Source organism: Carcharhinus amblyrhynchos, chromosome 10, assembly GCF_965287045.1.
Source record: "Carcharhinus amblyrhynchos chromosome 10, sCarAmb.v2.hapA, whole genome shotgun sequence".
In the NCBI taxonomy this organism is placed as follows: Eukaryota; Metazoa; Chordata; class Chondrichthyes; order Carcharhiniformes; family Carcharhinidae; genus Carcharhinus; species Carcharhinus amblyrhynchos.
The window spans coordinates 105,873,400-105,893,722 of record NC_137333.1 but is presented as its reverse complement, the minus strand read 5'-3'; the positions used below and the strand labels follow the sequence as shown (position 1 = coordinate 105,893,722).

The window sequence follows — 20,323 nt, the reverse complement described above, 5'->3', positions numbered from 1 at the left end:
TGGGGAGGATAAAACTTCTCTCTCCCTGCTCTATTGAATTTATTAATGATTTCAGACAATTTTGATTGGATCACCACCTTCACCTCCTAAAGTCAAGGCAATACAAACCAACTTAAAGCACCCTCTCCTCCGTATTCCAAATCTTTAAATCCTGTTGTTATTCTGGTATCCCTGTGCCGTGCACATTCCCCTCCTCATCTCCACCGCCCCCCTCCCCGCCAACCCCATCACAAGATATTTAAACTTTCTGCTTCCCTAATTGCACAAATTGCATTGTCCTCCGTAAACTTTTTGGTTTTGCCTATTTAGCCAGATCATCCTGGCTTTGGGAGTGAATTGCTATCCTGGTTTGCTGGCCCAACTCTTGAGAGCAAACCCAAAGTAAATTTGCGCAGATGACTGCTTGGAATTTCAGAACTTGCAAGATATATTAGAACCTTTTTTTTGTCCTCGCCCATTGTTTTGCTACATTTTGACACGAAAATTGTAGAGGAATTGCTCCAAAATGCAATTAAAATGAAGGATCTGCGTTGTGGGGAGTAGAGCTGTAACGTTGTGCTGTTAAACACTTCGTTGTACATCGTCCTTAGTCAACAAGTCCTTTAGTTTGTTTCTAACCACATCAAGTGGCCTCAAGTTGCTACAGTTCCCACCTTTGATCTCTCTGCCTTCACTATGGTCCCAGCATCTACACTACTGAACTCTGCACTGCTGGCAAGGGCAGCACTTCCTTCCACTGAGGATTAGTCAGTTTGTGAGCAGTACACGACCACCTCTCCCCTGTTTAATTTAGCCCCAAGAGATCTTGAGAGTAAGGAACTCTGTGTAGAATCATAGAATCCATACAGTGCAGAAGGGGACCATTCAGCCCATTGAACCTGCACTGACAACAATCCCACCCAGGCCTTATACTCATAATCCCACATAATTACCCTGCTAATCCCTTTGACATTAGGGGGCAATTTAGCATGGCAAATCCACCTAACCCGCACACCTTTGGACTATGGGAGGAAACCCACACAGACACGAGAACATGCAGACTCCATACAGATAGTGACCCAAGCCGGGAATTGAACCTGTGTCCCTGGCGCTATGAAGAGCAGTGCTAACCACTGTGCCGGTATCCCATGCCAACATTGCCAAAAACGGGATAATTAGTCATTTGCCCCATTACTCATTGCAGGCAATTTTGGAAATATAAGTGAAAAAGTAAATGAGAAAGGGAAAAAATAAGAATTGCATTTATATAGCACCTTCCACGACCTCAGGTTGTCTCCAAGTGCCTGACACTCAGTGAAATTCTTTTACATGTAATTATTAGAACATAGAACCCCACAGTGCAGATACAGGCCCTTTGGCCCATCGAGTCTGCACCAACCACAATCCCACCCAGGCCATATCCCTACACATTTACCCACTAATCCCTCTAACCTACGCATCCCTGGGCACTAATGAGCAATTTTTAGCATAGCCGATCAACCTAACCCCCACATCTTTGGACTGTGGGAGGAAACCGGAGCACCCGGAGGAAACCCATGCAGACGCAAGGAGAATATGCAAACTCCACACAGACAGTGACCCGAGCCAGGAATCGAACCCAGGTCCCTGGAGCTGTGAAGCAGCAGTGCTAACCAGTGTGCTACCCTGCCCGCCCATTATTGCTAAAACGTAGGACTTTTTTTAAAAAAGTAGTTAGTTCGCTTGTCGGTTTTTGAAGAGTTTTTGTTGTTTCAGTTCTACAGTGCATCTGGGATGCCAACAAAACACCTCTCCAATGAGATCTGTGCTGTCTGTGGACAAAAAATCTTTGTGGACGTCAATGAGGAAGGCATCATAGAAAATACGTACATGCTGACCTGTAACCACGTGTATCCTTCGCAGAGTGAGAAATATCTCAGAGCAAAAACTGCCGTATGTCCAAACGATACATTTTCTTTTCTGTGGGTGCTTCATGATTCAGAAATACAAAACGGGCTGAAGTTGGTGCACCAACAGGTGAGACCAAGTTACTGCATTTGGTCTCTGGGCTACTGATTCCTGCACAGGCATCCCCCGATGCCGCCTCCTGGGACAAAGAAAAAGTAATTCGTTCCCCTTGCCCTGCTCACTATCCTTCCTCTGTGCCCATGTCACATGCTCTGGCTTTTTTTATTGGTTTGTGGGATATGGGTGTTGCTGGCTGGCCAGCATTTATTGCCCACCTCTAGTTGCCCTTATGAAGGTGGGGGTGAGCTGCCTTCTTGAATCGCTGCAGTCCACATGCTGTGGGTTGACCCACAATGCTGTTAAGGAAGGAATTCTAGGATATTGACCCAGTGACAGTGAAGGAATGGTGATATATTTCCAAGTCAGGATAGTGAGTGGTTTGGAGGGAATCTTGCAGGTTGTGGTGTTCCCATGCATCTGCTGCCCTCTTCTTTCTTGATGGAAGTGGTTATGGGTTTAGAAGGTGCTGTCTCAGGATTTTTGGTGAATTGCTGCAGTGCATCTTGCAGATGGTGTACTCTGCTGCTACTGAACATTGGAGTAGTGGGAGTGAATGTTTATATATGTGGTGCCAATTGAGCAGAGCTGCTTTGTCTTGGAGAGTCATTGAGGTTTATGGCATGGAAAAAGGCCCTTTGCCCAACATATTCATGCCACCCTTTTTTAACCACTAAGCTAGCCCTAATTGTCTGCATTTAGCAAGTTTCTTGAGTGTTGTTGGAGCTGCACCCATCCAAATAATCAGGGAGTATTCCATCACATTCCTGACTTGTGTTTTGTCGATGGTGGACAGGCTTTGGGGAGTCAGGAGCTGAGTTACCGCAGTATTCCTAGCCTCTGACCTGCTCTTGAGACGGTGGTGGTGAGCTACCGCCTTGAACTGCTGCGGTCTCTATGATGTAGATACAGCTACAGTGCTGTTTGGGAAGGAATGAATGTGTTAGGAATGGTATTTGGTGTTACAGAACCCAGGAGGGTAAATGGAGTAAAGGCATGATCTAACTTGCAGACTAGGGGATTTTAACAACTTCATTGCAGTGTTAATGTAAGCCGACTTGTGACACGACACACACAAAACTAAATTGGATGATAGAACAAGTTCAAATGGCTAAATGGCCTCCAACCACTCCCATGTCCACAACATGCCCTTGTTCTGACAGATGTCAACTGGATTCCTGTCAGGACTGGGAATCCTGGTGGATTTCTCCTGCTTCCCACTTTCCAGGGATTGAGACATATTGCAATTCCTCTTTGGCAGGATGTGGTGAGTAATTGGGGCTGATTTAAAACTCTGTGCTTCGCTGTGCTGGTCAGGACTGTGGCCTGCGGCTCATCTGCTAATTTTGTATCGAGGCCAAGATTTAACATCAATGCATAATTTCCTCATCAGAAGGAACATCATGCAGCTGAATTTTGTTACCTTACAAGGAAACTTCCATAAACATTCCGTCTTCCCTCTATCTGCGCTTCTGCTTTTAGTCCCTAAAAAAAAAATGACGTTTGTTTTACATATATAATGTCATGCTGTAGTTTATTTTTCTAGATGAGTGTGTTTGGGAAGATGTGACAGAAACCCCCATCAAGTCCCTGAAGTTGTTGCCCAGAAGAGTTGTATTTTGTTCACTTTGCTGGTAATTGTGTGTATCCAGCCACATTGCATGCTTCATCCATATGAGACTTAGGTTTGAAACGTGGCAGGAAAATTTCCTTATCTGCCTCATTGGCACATCCCCTTGCCCATTCTTATCTCACACACTTTTTCTATCCATCCTGTTCTTCAAGACTCTTGGGGAAACTCCTGTTATTTTCTCCTGACTTGCATCCATTATTCTTATTACGTCTCCCCTTAGTGATTATCTAAGCTACCCACACCTCCCTCCAATCTCCACATGCATACTCTGTGTTGAAATGGTCTAGCAAAACACTTGTCAGGAAGGCAGCTTAGCAACTAATTCTTCAGCAATTGGCTATGGGTAACAAATGCTGGCCTTGCCAATGACACTCATATCCCAAGAACAAATATTAAACCAGACTCCAAGATAATCCTGAGTTCATGTGTATTCACTGCAGTAAAGCTCCCTCTACACTGTCCCCATTAAACACTGATGTGGAGATGACTGCGTTGGACCCATTAAACACTCCCAGGACAAGTGCAGCACGGGGTTAGATACAGAGTAAAGCTCTCTCTACACTGTCCCCATCAAACACTCCCAGGACAGGTGCAGCATGGGGTTAGATACAAAGAACAAAAACAGCCCGGGAAACAGGCCCTTTGGCCCAACGAGCCCACGCCGCCATCTTAACACCGCCAGGTCCCCCCCCTCCACCCATGACCCTTACCCAATGTTTTATGGCCATCCATATTGAGGGAAACTAATTTAGGGACAATTTATTACTGCCAGTCAGCCTAATAGCACATCTTTGGGGTGTGGGAGGAAACCGGAGCACCTGGAGAAAACCCACGCAAGCACAGGGAGAATGCGCAAACTCCCACAGACACCAGCCCAAATCCACGTGTCTGCACAGCAATCAGCGATAGTCACTGAGCTGTCATCTTGCCCAGTATCTGGTCCAGTTTAAGCACACAGTAACGACATGAAGCACTAGGCCAATCTCAAACAACCAAGAAGAAAGCCTATGGTAGATAGAGTAAAGCTCCCTCCACATTGTCCCCATCAAACACTCCCTGTCACATAGCAAAAACATATGGGTTGTTTCGCAGGACTATTATCGAACAAAAGTTAAGAGGGGGCATGGCTTTAAATTAAGGGGGGGTAGTTATAGGACGGATGTCAGGGGTAGGTTCTTTACCCAGAGGGTGGTGAGGGATTGGAATGCCCTGCCTGCTGCAGTTGTAAATGCGCCTAGTTTGGGGGCGTTTAAGAGATCTGTGGATAGGTTTATGGACGAAAAGGGATTGGTTTAGGTTAGTGGGTCATTGTTTTTTAACTGGTCGGCGCAACATCATGGGCCGAAGGGCCTGTTCTGCGCTGTAATGTTCTATGTTCTAAACCATAAAGGAGAGAGTGGGATATGTGACCAAAGGCTTTACCAGAATGGTAGGTTTCAGGGCAATATTAGAGGAGGGGAGAGGAATGGAGAAGTTTAGGCCATAGCTGAAAGCGTGGCCAGGCAATTAAAATCGGGGATGCTGAAGAAGCCAAGCCTGCTGTGTACAGAGCTCTCGGAGGATACTGCTAGGGATGATAGAGAGAAGGCTGGGTACTGCCATGGGGGATACAGCTATCAGAGATTTGAAAACAAGAATAAAAATGTTGAAATGGGCTGTTTAATAGAGGGTGGACCTGAGTGAGATTCTGGTTTAATCCTTTACATTGTTACAGATTCATTCACCAGTCTGTGCTGCATTTTCCTTAACTGCTCTTCAGGTTCCATGAATTTTGCATCCGAGGTTGGTGCATCGTTGGAAAGAAACAGACCTGTCCGTACTGTAAAGAGAAGGTGGATCTAAAGAGGATGTTCAGCAACCCGTATCCTTTCACTTGCTGCAAGGACAATGTTCAGTTTGTTTTTGTTTCTCAGACAAATTACTTTTTTTGGTTTTCCTGCAATTCCCCAGGAAATAAATCTTAAGGTTTGAATGCAATGTAAATCTCCCTCTACACCGTTCCCCCATCAAAAACTCCCAGGACAGGTACAGCACAGGGTTAGATACAGAGTAAAGCTCCCTCTACACTGTACCCATCAAAAACTCCCAGGACAGGTACAGCACGGGGTTAGATACAGAGTAAAGCTGCCTCTACATTGCATGAGCAGCATGGGATTAGATGTATGAATTGTTTCTCTGCCATTTCTAAGGTGGTTGGGTATGAATGCTGCTGATAATTTGAGTGAAAAGGATCGATGGACATGAGAAGGCTTAAATTGATCTTATCCCACCTGTCTGTACCTCTCTCTGTCCCTTGTCTCTCTTAACATTAGGGTAGTTTGTTTCAATGACCTTCCATAATAACTCAGACTATTCACCCTGAGATTTGAGTGGGAGAAGAATCAGCCTCATTGTCGTGGCTTGCTCATTTTTAATTGCTATGTCAGGCAACACAGTTTAGCTAAATCAGTCTGGTCAGTCCCAGGATTTCTTGGTATAGTTCAGTGCAATGTTTTCCAATGTAATGTTACCGTTAAAAGCATTAGAACAGGCAGCCCTTCCCCTAAGAAATTAGCCTAGAGTGTTTAAAAAGAGTCCCCAGACTGGTGTAGGGGGAGAATGCAAAACTGTCAACTGAGTGTGTGGTCAGGGTTATTTTTGTTCCAAAGCTGACAGGAAACCAGTGCTTTCTGTCATCTTGCCAAAATTGGGCGAAAGTGTTAAGTGCAGAGAGCCAAGAAACTTGGAATAAAATAAAAACAGTAAATGTAGAAAAGTGCATTGAGCCCCATGCATTAGTAAAGAATTTGAATTTATAGAGGATCTTCCATGTCCTCTGTGTCCCAAGTGCTTTCCAACAAATGTCCTTTTTGAAGAGTCTTAGCTCTTGTAATATCGAAAATGCAGGAGCACCTTTACACATTGGGAGCTCTCTCAAGCAGCAGTGTTGGGGAGGATTGGTGATGTTACTGGGCTGGTAATCCAGAGGCCCCAGGCTAATGCTCTGGAGCACATGGGTTCAAATCCCACCATGGCAGCTGGTGGAATTTAAAAAGTCTGGAATTGAATGCTAGCCTCAGTAATGGTGATTGTCATAAAAATCCCATCTGGTTCACTAATGTCCTTTAGGGAAGGAAATCTGCCATCCTTACCCAGTTTGGCCTATATGTGACTCCAGAGCCATAGCAATGTGGTTGACTCTTAACTGCCCTCTGAAATGGGCAAGCAAGACATTTAGTTCAATGAGGCAACAAACACTGACCTTGTGTGTGGTGCCCACATCCCATGAAAAATAAAGAAACAATTGTGATCATGGCTGGTTAATTTTAGTAGAGATTGATACTGGGAAGAACTGCCCTGCTCAAAATAACCCAGTAATTGACATTTTTCTGGCCAGGACCAGTTTCTTGAAAGAGCATCAGTTTTGGTTCTCATCTGAAAACTAACTCTTGCACCAGTGCAGTACTCCCTCAGGACTGCACTGGAATGTGTCCACCTAGATTATGTATTTGAGTAAATCCATAGCTGATTGAGACAAAGCTCTACTCACTGAGGCATCACGTTCAGTAATGACTGGAACAGACGCTTCAGGTGCCTCAAACACGTTGACAAAGGCATCAATTTGATGAAGCTATCATGGACAACTCTGCCACGTTCCTGTTTAGAGAAATGGACTCATCGAATTCTACCCTTACACACAGGAAGCATCTCAGGTAAAATTGTGGAATCTGCCAATGCAGTTCCCTAGCCATTGCTTGTCAGAGAGGATCGGGGGAGTTATCCTTTTTTCTTAAAGCAGATTAGCAGAATCAGAGAGTTGTTACCCAACAGAAAGAGGCTGTTCAGCACTTTGTCTCACCAGCTTTCCAAATGAGCAATTTACCTAGTGGCATTCCAGCAGTTTTTCCCCGATGACCTCAATCTAAAACTAACTTCACCAAAAACAGATGACCTGATCATTTATCACTCTGCTGTTTGTAAGAATGTGTCTGCGAACTGGCTGTCACAGCTTCTGCTTTACAAGAATGACTGGAAAGTAGCTAATGTAACACTGCTGTTTAAGAAGGGAGGGAGGCAGCAGACAGGAAATTATAGGCGGTTATCCTGACTTCAGTCATTGACAAGATTTTAGAGTCCATTTATTAAAGATGAGATTGCAGAGCGTTTGGAATGATAAAGTAGGACTGAGTTGGCATGGCTTTGACAAGGGGGTGTCATGTCTGACAAATCTGTTAGAGTTCTTTGAGGAGGTAACAAAGAATTTAGGTAAAGGAGAACCCAGTGGATGTGATTGATTTAGATTTCCAGAAGCCCTTTGACAAGATGCTGCGTACGGGACTGTTAAATTAGTTGAGCCCAGGTGTTAAGGGTAAGATCCTGGCATGGATAGAGAATTGGCTGACTGGCAGAAGGCAGAATGTGCGGATAAAGAGGTCTTTTTCTGGATGGCAGCCAGTGACTAGTGGTATGCTTCAGGGGTCAGTGCTGGGACCACAACTTTTCTCAATATACATTAACAATTTGGAGGAAGGAACTGAAGGCATTGTTGTTAAGTTTGCACATAATACAAAGACATGTAGAGGGACAGGTAGTATTGAGGAAATAGGAATCAGAGAGTTGTTACCCAACAGAAAGAGGCTGTTCAGCACTTTGTCTCACCAGCTTTCCAAATAAGCAATTTACCTAGTGGCATTCCAGCAGTTTTTCCCCGATGACCTCAATCTAAAACTAACTTCACCAAAAACAGATGACCTGATCATTTATCACTCTGCTGTTTGTAAGAATGTGTCTGCGAACTGGCTGACACAGCTTCTGCTTTACAAGAATGACTGGAAAGTAGCTAACGTAACACTGCTGTTTAAGAAGGGAGGGAGGCAGCAGATGGGAAATTATAGGCGGTTAGAAGGACAGGTTAAGCGAGTAGGCAAAAAAGTGGCAGATGGAATATAATGTGGAAAAGTGTGAAGTTAGGCCCTTTGGAAAGAGGAATGGAGGCATAGACTATTTTCTAAATGGAGAACTGCTTAGGCAATCAAACACAAAGGTACTTGGGAGTCATTGTTCAAGATCCTCAAGATTAGCATGCAGGTTCAGTCGGTAGTTAGGAAGGCAAATGCAATGTTAGCATTCATGTCAAGAGGGTAGAATACAAGAGCAGGGATGTACTTCTGAGGCTGTATGAGGCTCTGATCGGACCTTATTTGGAGAATTGTGAGCAGTTTTGGGCTCCGTATTAAGGAAGGATGTGCTGGCCTTGTATAGGGTCCAGAGGAAGTTCACAAGAATGATCCCTGGAATGAAGAGCTTGTTGTATGAGGTAAGGTTGAGGACTCTGGGCCTACACTCATTGGAATTTAGAAGGATGAGGGGGCTGGATCTTACTAAAATTTGCAGGATACTGAGGCCTGGATAGAGTGAACATGGAGAGGATGTTTCCACTAGTAAGAAAAACTAGAACCAGAGGGCACAACCTCAGGCTAAAGGGACGATCCTTTAAAACAGATGAGGAATTTCTTCAGAGAGTGGTGAATCTGTGGAACTCTTTGCTGCAGAAGGCTGTGGAGGCCAGGTCATTGAGTGTCTTTAAGATGGAGATAGGCTCTTGATTAATGAGGGGAAAAGCAGGAGAATGGGGATGAAAAAAATATCAGCCATGATTGAATGGCGGAGCAGATTCGATGGGCCGAGTGGCCTAATTCTGCTCCTATGTCTTATGGTCTTATTTCATTCTCTGATTATTAAATTTTTACTGGCTAAGCCGTACAATGATCAGGAGAAATTTCTTCACTTAAAAGGGGTGTCAAAATCACTGTGGATGCTTACTCGTTGGGTGCGATCAAGGCAGAGTTTAAATGGAGCTGGGGGTGGTATCTCCTAGGAACTGGGGAGCTGAGTGCCTCCATCCCCACCACAGGTCAGTGGTTATGACACACAGAATCTTTGTACATGATATGAAGGCTGATTTGATTTATTATTGTCACGTATGAGTATACAGTGAAAATTATTGCTTCTAGTGCACTATATAGACAAAGCATACCAGACATAAAGGAGGAGAGGAGAAGGTGCAGAATGTACTGTTACAATGATAATTAAGGTATAGAGAAGCAAGTCCATTCAAAAGTCTGGCAGCAGGGAAGAAGCTGTTCTTGAGTTGATTGATATGTGATCTTGGGCTTTTGTATATTTTTCCTGATGGAAGAAGGTGGAAGAGTGTGTCTGTGTGTGGGATCCTTAATTATGCTGGTTGCTTTTCCAAGGCAGCAGGAAGCATAGACACAGCCAATGGATGGGAGGCTGGTTTGCGTGATGGACCAGGCTTCGTTCATGACCCTTTGTAGGTTTTTGCAGTCTTGGACAGAGCAGGAGCCATACCAAGCTGTGATACAACCAGAAAGAATGCTTTCTATATCACATCTGAAAATATTGGTGAGAGTTGTAGCAGACCTGCTGAATTTCCTTAGTCTCCTGAGAAAGTAGAGGTGTTGGTGGGCTTTCTTAACTTTAGTGTCAGCATGAGAGGGACTAGGACAAGTTGTTAGTGATCTGGGCACCTAGAAACTTAAAGCTCTCGAGCATTTCCACTTTGTCGCCTGTTGTTGTCGATGGAGGAATGTTGTCCTCTACGCTTCCTGAAGTTGATGACTATCTCCTTTTGTTTTATTTTCATTGAGGAAGAGATTATCATTGTACCAGTTCATCAGATTTGTCCCAGTTGATAATGTTTACATCCCACCTTCCCCAATATGCAGGGCTATGCTAAGGAGGGCATGTTCCTTCTCATTGCCTTTTACGCAGTCAGTTATCTGGAATGTGCTTCCCTGAAAAAGCAGTGGAATAAAATATCAGAGGCATGGGATATATATTTAAAAAGAGACCCTGGTGTAGTGGTAATGCCACTGGATTAGTAATCCAGAAACACAGGCTAGGCCAACAAAAATGAACCTCGAACCAGTTCTGGGAACTTTGGTGAAAAATTCCTTTGCAACTTGAAAACATTGTTGGGGAAGCCCCAAATGCGGCATTAGGGTTATTACAGTGTGGGGATCAAGCTGTGAGGTGGATTGGTGCCAGTGAGCAGGGACAAGTAGTGGGAAGGAACTGGTGTGGGGAGGGGACCAGACATGAGATTCCTTGTCACACCCCAGTGTATGAAGAGGGGCACTTGGCTTCCTAGGATATGGAAATTGGTTAACACTAAATGGTGATGCTGTGAATGCCTTTCCACCTATCATTGAGCAGATGAGGATTGAGCTGTCTGTGACAGCTGTTAGAATGTGTTGCCTGGAGACCGCTTACCCAGGCTTGGTTCCCACAACTCAGACAAAATCATCCAGACTCGAAACGGCTGTATTTTCTCTCCACAGATGCTGCCAGACCTGCTGAGATTTTCCAGCATTTTGTTTGTGTTGGTTCCCACAGGGACTGGTCCACCTGTGTCTGTACTTCCAAGTCACAAGATTTTCTGCCCATGAATCCTGGGTTCTACCCAAGTTGCTTCCCTGCTGCCATCAGACCTAACTTGCATTGAGTTGATCTTTCTCTACATCCTAGCTATGACTGTAACACTACATTTTGCGCACTCTCCTTCTCCATGAATGGTACGCTCTGTATAGCGCGCAGGGAAATATGCTTTTCACTATGTATTAATATATGTGACAAATCAAATCATCAAGCTTGGACAGAGAGAGGTGAAATGCCAGTCAGCAGAGGTGTTGTGCAGTTATTTTGTATTCAGCCATGGTGTATCAATGTTGCTGGCAAGGTCAGCATTTATTGCCCATCTCTAAATTGCCTTTGAGAAGGTGGTGAGCCATCTTCCTGAATACAGCTTTCCAGAGTCACCCACATTGCTGTGGCTGTGGGGTCACATGTAGATCAGATTGCAGAAGGACATGTCCGTAAAAGACATTAGTGAACCAGATGGGTTTTATGACAATCAAATAGCTAATTACTATCATCACTGAGACCACCTTTTCCAGATTTATTTAATTAAAATAATAATAAAGTAGACATATAAGATAATGAAGGCGATGGTTAGGGTAGAAGTAGAGAGATTCTTCCCACAAGACTAGAGGGCATGGCCTCAAAATAAGTGGCGGGGGGGGGGGGTGCAGTTTAGATCGGAGTTGAATCTCTGGAATTCTCTGCCCGTTGAAGTGGTGGAGGCTACCTCGCTGAATATATTTGTCACGGGTAGATAGGTTTCTGGTAGACAAGGGAATTAAGGGTTATAGGGAGAAAGCAGGAAAGTGGAACTGATCCACTTCAGATCAGCCATGATCTTATTGAATGGCGGGGCAGGCTCGAAGGGCTAGATGGCCTACTCCTCCTATTTATGTTAAAATAATTTAATGAATTCTCCCAGCTGCCATGGTGAGATTTGAACTTGCCCAGTGCTCTGGATGACTATCTGTTTTATAACCATCATGCTACTCTTTGTGATTAGGTGAGAGTTGCCAGCAATAGATCAGAGAAATATGACCAGTATCAGTTTATTTCACTGTCACTTGTCTCGCATCTCGCTGCTTTGCTGCTTTCCATTGCATCCTGCAAGCTGCACGTGCGATACTTCACCAGGGGGTAGGTAAAAATAAGCATGTCAGCCTGAGTGGGATTATCCAGCCATGCTTGCCCCAAAACTAGAAAATCCCACCTGAGGTCAACGGATCTTTGCACAGTCACACACCACCCCCACCATCCCTGTCAGTTATGATTTCCGTGGTGGATGGGACAGAAAAATTTTCCCCCAAGAGTTCATGAAATTTGCATAATGTCCAGCGTTACGAAATCCTCCCTGCCTTCTGTGCGGTTGCCCAGTTTATCCTCTTCTGTGGCCCAGTCCATGTTGACAATGGACTCTTCTCCCCCACACGTTAAAGATGGACACTTCCTCTGATCATTCTGTTCATCTAATAGTACAGAGTAGGAAAAGGCCATTCTTAGGACGTGCAGTGTGTTTCCTCGACCAACTGTCCACTTAGTATCACTCCCTTTCCCGTGTCAATGTGTTTTTTCCAATTTTCAAAGCTGCTATTGGATGCAGGAATGGCCACTTCTTCGGCATGGTGTCCCACCCCACAATCTTGCTTCAGGACAAATTCTGGGTCCCACATCCACCAAGATACTAGAGTTTTGCTGTCATGGGGTTCCCAGTCCTGCCCTTGGGGCTTTCCGGGGCAGTTGGAGGTCGCAAGGGGAAATGTTGGTGTTAAGAGCCCCATGCTTTTTATCCAGCTGCTGTACTGGAATAAGAACTCAAATAAGACAGATCGCTGTCTGTGTGGAGTTTGCACATTCTCCTCATGTCTGCGTGGGTTCCCTTCAGGTGCTCCAGTTTCCTCCCACAGTCCAAAGACGTGCAGGTTAGGTTGATTGGCTGTGCTAAAAAATTGCCCCTTAGTGTCTTGAGACGCGTAGGTTAGAGGGATTAAGAACAAAAACAGCCTGGGAAACAGGCCCTTCGGCCCAACGAGCCCACGCCACCATTTTAACATTAAGAACATAACATGAGAACATAAGAAATAGGAGCAGGAGTAGGCCATCTAGCCCTTCGAGCCTGCCCCGCCATTCAATAAGATCATGGCTGATCTGTCGTGGCTCAGTTCCACATTCCCGCCCTCTCCCCATAACCCTTAATCCCCTTGCCTATCAAAAACCCATCAACCCGCGTCTTAAAAATATTTAGCAAGGCAGCCTCCACCACTTCAACGGGCAGAGAATTCCAGAGATTCACCACCCTTTGAGTGAAGAAGTTCCTCCTCAACTCCGTTCTAAACTGCTCCCCCTTTATCTTGAGGCTGTGCCCCCTAGTCCTACTGTCCTTTGAGCGGGAAGAGTCTCTCCACCTCTATCCTATCCATCCCATTCATCATCATATACGTCTCAATGAGATCTCCCCTCATTCTTCTAAACTCTAACGAGTACAAGCCTAGTTTGTTCAGCCTCTCATAGCTCAATGGACGCTGACACTTCTGCCAGACAGTGATCGAGTGAAGTCAGTTGTGTTTCAATTACAGTGAAGCCTTTCTTGTAAACCATTGATCACTTCAGTGTGCATTTTGGAAGAAATAATGTAGGGGGGAGTTACACGATAAAGGGTAGGCCTATTAAGAGTATAGAAACGCAGAGGGACCTGGGGGTGCAAGTACACAAGTCCTTGAAGGTGGCAGTACAGGTGGAGAAGGTGGCGAAGAAGGCCTATGGTATGCTTGCCTTTATAGGAAGGGGTATAGAGTATAAGAGCTGGCATCTAATGTTGCAGTTGTATAGGACGTTGGTTCGCCCGCGTTTAGAGTACTGCGTCCAGTTCTGGTCATCTTACTACCAGAAGGACGCAGGGACCCTGGAGAGAGTGCAGAGGAGGTTTACCAGGATGCTGCCTCGTATGTAAGGACTGAGCTATGAGGAGAGATTGGGCAAATTGGGGCTGATCTCCTTAGAAAAGCGGAGAATGAGGGGAGATCTAATAGAGGTGTATAAGATCATGAAGGGTATAGATAGTGAACAGTGGTAAGCTTTTTCCTAGGCTGGATACAAAAATTATGAGGGGCCACGGACTTAGGGCGAGGGGAGCAAGGTATAATTCGGATGTTAGAAGGAGGTTTTTCACACAGCGGGTTGTGGGGGCCTGGAATGCACTGCCAAGTATGGTGGTGGAGGTAGGCATGCTGGAGTTGTTTAAGGTTTACTTAGGCACATGAGCAGACTAGACATGGAGGGATGCAGGAGACTGTTCTAAATAAAGATCAAGCACACTGGGACATCCCTGGGAATCAATTGATTCCTGTGGACCTTCCAGCATATTTTATGGCTCACTTGTCTTCTGAGCTTCTGTAAATGTTTGTACAAGTTGTGCATGTTTATTGATGTGGATTTAAAGAAAAGACAAGTGATTTGGTCTGCCTTGTCCAACAAGGGGCATACACGCAGTGGATCGTGCGAGGGCTGCTCTTGGATGTTGTTTTGAGAGTTGCCTAGTACTTCACGTCATTAGTGTACACTTAATCTGGACCAGCTGACGGGCACCATGACAGCTCAGTGACTATCACTGTTTGCTGTGCAGATACACAGATTTGGGCCAGTGTCTGTGGGAGTTTGCACGTTCTCCCCGTGCTTGCGTCGGTTTTCTCCGGGTGCTCCAGTTTCCTCCCACACCCCAAAAACATGCTGTTAGCCTGGTGTTAACAAATTGTCCCTAAATTAGCCTTCCCTCAATCTTCCCCAATAGGTATAGACAAAGGACATAGATAGAAGAGGGCACTCAACGTTAAAATGGTGGCGCAGACTTGTTGGGCCGAAGGGCCTGTTTCCCATGCTGTGTTGTTCTTTGTTCAATGTTAGCTAGCCACAGAGAATCCTCAAACACTTGCTTTGAGAATCATTTTCACAAAGCAGTTTAATTCAGGGGTTATGAATAAGTTGGAAGAATCCGGGATCAGGGCTGAACAATTTAAACATTATTCCCCCTTCACAGCCTGGTTTCTGGACGTCACAAAGGTATCGCAATGGCTTGCGTGCAATAAGTGCAGCCTGACTAATGTGTGACCTGAGTTCTGAGGAGGTCAGCCCTCTCACACACGCACGTAATTCCTGATTACAGTGAAAGTGTCAGAGAAATAGGACTTCCTAGGGAAGGAAGATTGGTCAATGCAGCAGCCAAATTAGGTAAGATCTGAGAGTAGGTTTTGTCTATTTAATCATGGTGATGGTTTCAAATGGAAGAAAGCTGAAATCATTTATTTTCATAACATTGTATAGCCGGTATGTGAAGACTGGGGGAGAGACATTCCATAGTGACAACTACTCACCAAAACTACAACCACAAGCCACTGAACATTCAACTGTTTGTGCTCGTGTCAGCTCTTTCAACAGCATCCAATTCATTTTCCTGCTTTCCCCATAGACCTGCAAGTTTCTTTTTCATAGAACATTCCAGCGCAGTACAGGCCCTTCGGCCCTCTGTTGCGCCGACCAGTGGAACCAATCTAAGACCCTCTAACCTAAACTATTCCAATGTTATCCATATGCCTATCCACTGACCATTTGAATGCCCTTAAAGTTGGCGAGTCCACAACTGCTGCAGGCAGGACATTCCACGCCCTTACTACCCCCTGAGTAAAGAACCTACCTCTGACATCCGTCCCATAACCACCGCCCCTTAATTTAAAGCTATGTCCCCTCATGTTAGCCATCACCATCCGAGGGAAAAGGCTCTCACTGTCCACCCTATCCAATTCTTTGATCATCTTGTATGCCTCAATTAGGTATTTTCTCTAATGAAAATAACCTCAAGTCCCTCAGCCTTTCCTCATAAGACCTTCCCACCATACCAGGCAACATCCTGGTAAACCTCCTCTGCACCCTTTCCAATGCCTCCACATCTTTCTTATAATGCGGTGACCAGAACTGTATGCAGTACTCCGTGTGGCCGCACCAGAGTCTTGTACGGTTGTAACATGACCTCACGGCTCCGAAATTCAATCCCTCTACCAATAAAAGCTAACACACCGTACGCCGCCTTAACAACCTTATCAACCTGGGTGCCAAATTTCAGGGAGCTATGCACATGTACTCCGAGATCTCTCTGCTCGTCAACACTATTAAGAGTCCTTCCATTAGCCCTATATTCTGTACTCCTGTTATTCTTACCAAAGTGAATCACCTCACACATTTCTGTATTAAACTCCATTTGCCACCTCTCGGCCCAGCTCTGCAGCTTATCTATGTCCATCTGCAAACTGTAACATCCATCCTCACTGTCTACATCTCCTCCGACTTTGGTGTCGTCAGCAAATTTACTAATCCATCCTTCTACATCCTTTTCCTTCTCAAGTATTCATTCATGGGATGTGGGCATCAGTAGCTAGGCCTTGAGAAGGTGGAAGTGACTTCTTGAGCCGCTGCAGTCCACATGGTGTAGGTGCACTCAGTGTTAGGGAGGGAGTTCCAGGAACTTGACCCTGGACAGTAAAGGAACAGTGTATATGTTTCCAAATCAGGATGGTGTTTGATTTGGAGGGGAAGTTGTAGGTGGTTGTATTCCTGTGTGTCTGCGGCCTTTGTCCTTCTGGGCGTTTGTGACTAGGTTTGGAAGGTGCTGTTCAAGGAGCCTTGGTGAGTTGCTGCAGTGCATCTTTGTAGATGGAACACTCTGCTACTGTGCGTTGGTGGTGGAGAGATTGAATGTTTGTAGATGCGGTAATCAAGTGGACTGCTTTGTCCTGAATGGCGTCAAGCTGCTTGAGTGCTGTTGGAGCTGAACCTACCCAGATATGTCAGGAGTATTCCATCACACTCCTGATGGTGATAAACTTTAGGGAATCAGGAGGCGAGTTACTCACCTCAGGATTCTCAGCATCTGACCTGCTCTGGTAGCCACAGTATTTATATGGCTGGCTCCAGTTCAGTTTCTGGTCAATGATAACCCCCAGGATGTTTATAGTGGAGGATTCAGTGATGATAATCCTTGAATGACAAGGGTTAATCCTCTTGTTGGAGATGGTAATTGCCTGGCAGTTGTGTGGCACAAATGAAACTTGGCACTTATCAGCCCAAGCCTAGATATTGTCCTGGATACAGAATTGAGTGAGTCAGGCTTGATGGCTGAATAGTTTACTTCTCCTATTCCACCACCATTTTCAGCCAGTGCATTCCAGATCATAGAAGCTATCTGTAATAGAATCTACAGTGCAGAAGGAGGTCATTCGGCCCATCAAGACACTAAGGGACAATTTAGCGTGGTCAATCCACCTGACCCGCATGTCTTTGGAGTGCAGGAGGAACCTGGATCACTCAGAGGAAATCCATGCAGACATGGGGAGAATGTGCAAGCTAGGGATCGAACCCGGGTCCCAGACATTGTGAGGCAGCAGTGCTAACCACTGTGCCACCGTGCTGTCCAATTCTCTTCCTATTCCTTCTGATTTTGCCAATTAAATCTATATCCTCTGCGAAGAGGTACTTTCTCCTGATTTTGAACATTGAAACTGCTCACAACACTCCAAATGGGGTCTGACCAGAACCTAATACAGCCTCAGAAGTCCCTCCCTGCTCTTGTATTCTAGCCCTTTTGACATGAATGCTAACATTGCATTTGCCTTCCTAACTGCCGACTGAACCTGCACGTTAACCTTAAGAGAAGCTTGAACGAGGACTCCCAAGTCTTTCTTTCTGATTTGCTAAGCATTTTCCCATTTAGAAAATAATCTATGCCTCCATTCCTCCTTCCAGAGTGCATAACCTCACACTTTCCACATTGTACTTCATCTGCCACTTCTTTGCCTCCTGTTCTAACTGGTCCAAGTCCATCTGAAGCCCCCCATTTCCTCAATACTACCTGTCTTTCTACATATCATCTGCAAACTTAGCAACAGTGCCATCAGTTCCTCCTTCCCAATTGTTAATGTACATTGTGAAAACTTATGGTCCCAGCACTGACCTCTGAGGCACACTACTAGTTACTAGTTGCCACTCTGTGCCTTCTACCAGTCAGCCAATCCTCTATCCATGCCTTGACAATCTCCTCCTGTTCCCTTCTCCTGTGTGGACATGTGTATTAATTGAAAGGAAAGTGAATAAGATACAGTTAACCATTAGGGGCCCAGTGGACACAGGGTGCCCCCTTTTGGGATCAAGGCTATACCCAGACTATTATCACTGGCAGGTAAAGAGCAAAATTGGTTTGGTTTATGTCAGGTGAGGAGGTCATCAATTCTGTTCTCTCTTGTCACCATTTGCACTCCATCCTTAAATGGCACCATTAACACTCCCATTTGTCTTGTGTCCAGCACAAAATTGAGTAATTTTGACAAGGTAAAGAATGATATTCTGCTTCCACTAGTTGGTATGTCTGCGAGTAGGGCTCAGATGTCGAGATGGTCAGTAAGAGAGCTAGGAGTGAGACGAGGAGAAATGTCTTTACTCAGTTGTTAGGATTTGGCGTGAGCTACCTGGGAGAGTGGTGGAGGTGGCTTCCACAGGAGTTTCAAAGTGAGCTGGATACCATATTTGGAAGTAATGAATTTAGAGGACTATGGAGATGGGGCTGGAGGATGGGACTCGCTGGGTAGCTCTTTCAGAAGATGGTGCAGACCCATTGTGCTGAATGGCCTCCTGCTGTGCTGTAAAATTCTGATTCTAAGTTTGTCCATAGCTCTTTTGCTCTGACCTATCCCTGTTCTTCTGTTCTGCCCCATTCCTCCTCTCCCTTTCCCACTATATCATTCTCTACATTTCTACTTCAGGTCAGTCGAGGGTTCATTTAGATCCAGACATTAACTATATCTCTCTTTCTCCACAGATGCTGCCAGATCTGCAGAGTTTATCCAGCATTTTCTGTTTTTCCAGTGTTAGCAGTATTTTGGTTTTATTGGAGGAAATTATCGATATCCATTTATTTTCAGTTCTCACCGATTTTAACGTGCTCTGGACTGGGACCTGCATAAATGAGTAATTCAACACTGCTATCTTTACTCCTTTGACGTGATTAGAAGGTTCTTTTACCCAGTGTTTGAGTCACTTGGTGTTTTTATTTTGCTCTGGAAATAGCACTGACTGCTGGGTGTTGGAGCTTGGGACTTGTCACGAGGCATTGACTCTCTCAGCACTGAGCACAGCACTAATGGTGTCAGTGTATGTTTGGATTCAGGAAGTTGGTTGGTGTGTTCCCCTTTCTCTCGGTTTGCTTGTTTCAGAAATGTGCTTTCTTTAACGTTCCTTTTCCCAGCTGGGAGCGACCTCACGTCATGTATGGTCAGCTGCTGGATTGGCTACGGTACTTGGTTGCTTGGCAACCTGTGATCATCGGACTGGTTCAAGGCATCAACTACAGCCTGGGACTCGAATAACATTGCCCCTTTTTCCTCCCCCTCCCCCCCCCCCCATCCCCCCACTCCTCGGGATCCTCCTCCTTTCCCTGAACTCCAATTCTGTGGAATGCAGCAACCAGGATGTTAAAACTCAGTTGGATTCCCACATCCACCACAGGAGGAGGAGGAGAGAGAAAGAAGCCTTCAATTGGACCAGTGCAAAATCGAGCTTGTTGGCATATGGATTAATCATTTTCTTCAGTTTAATTTTCCACTCCATCCTCCCAAAGAGTGTGAATGTTCAAATTAGACACATTCTCTCACCTGTCCCCCTATGTTGACTGGAATTGATGAATCCTGTTCCTGTAAAACAGACTCAAGGGGCTGAATGGCCATCTTCTGTTCCCATCTAACTAGCTCAGGGAGATAAGTGGCCTGCTCTTGTTCCAAATGTAATTACTCTGCAAGTCTTGATCCACAGTTCTGGGGGTTGTATCGTTCCTTGTCTCTGAAGACCCAACCTGGCTAATTGTCCTGAAAATCTGCATTTTTCTGGTATAAATGATTCTGTGGTTGCTCAGTGTGTAAAACCACAGTTTTCAACAAGTGAGAGGGAACCAGGACTATTCCTTTGAGTGCAACGTAAGATTTGTAAATTAACATTAAATAGTGACTTTACCAGGGGGTTGGGGAGAGACGAGGCTTAGCACTGCAGATAAGTGAGTTGGAATATCAGGGTAGCCATTACAGAAACTGGAGCTGTAATTTGGGGGTAGCCATTACAAGCACTTCGACTGTAATATTGGGGTAACTATTACAGGGACTGGGTCTGTAATATGGGGGTAGCCATTACAATGACTTTGACTGCAATATGGAGGTAGCCATTACAGGAATTGGATCTGTAATAGGGTTTGGATTTGGA

General features: G+C 45.1%; 1 protein-coding gene across 1 annotated transcript in view; it reads left to right on the top strand.

The window, feature by feature from the left end:
- LOC145349254 (E3 ubiquitin ligase RNF121) overlaps window positions 1-19,466 on the top strand; it is a 47,925-nt gene extending 28,459 nt beyond the window's left edge. The window contains exons 7-9 of the mRNA XM_080197745.1: window positions 1,735-1,868; window positions 5,376-5,477; window positions 19,320-19,466. Of these exons, the coding sequence (XP_080053871.1) occupies window positions 1,735-1,868; window positions 5,376-5,477; window positions 19,320-19,440 (357 nt within the window). The 3' untranslated portion in view covers window positions 19,441-19,466. The remainder of the gene's footprint in view (window positions 1-1,734; window positions 1,869-5,375; window positions 5,478-19,319) is intronic.
- The last annotated feature ends 857 nt before the right edge of the window (window positions 19,467-20,323 follow it).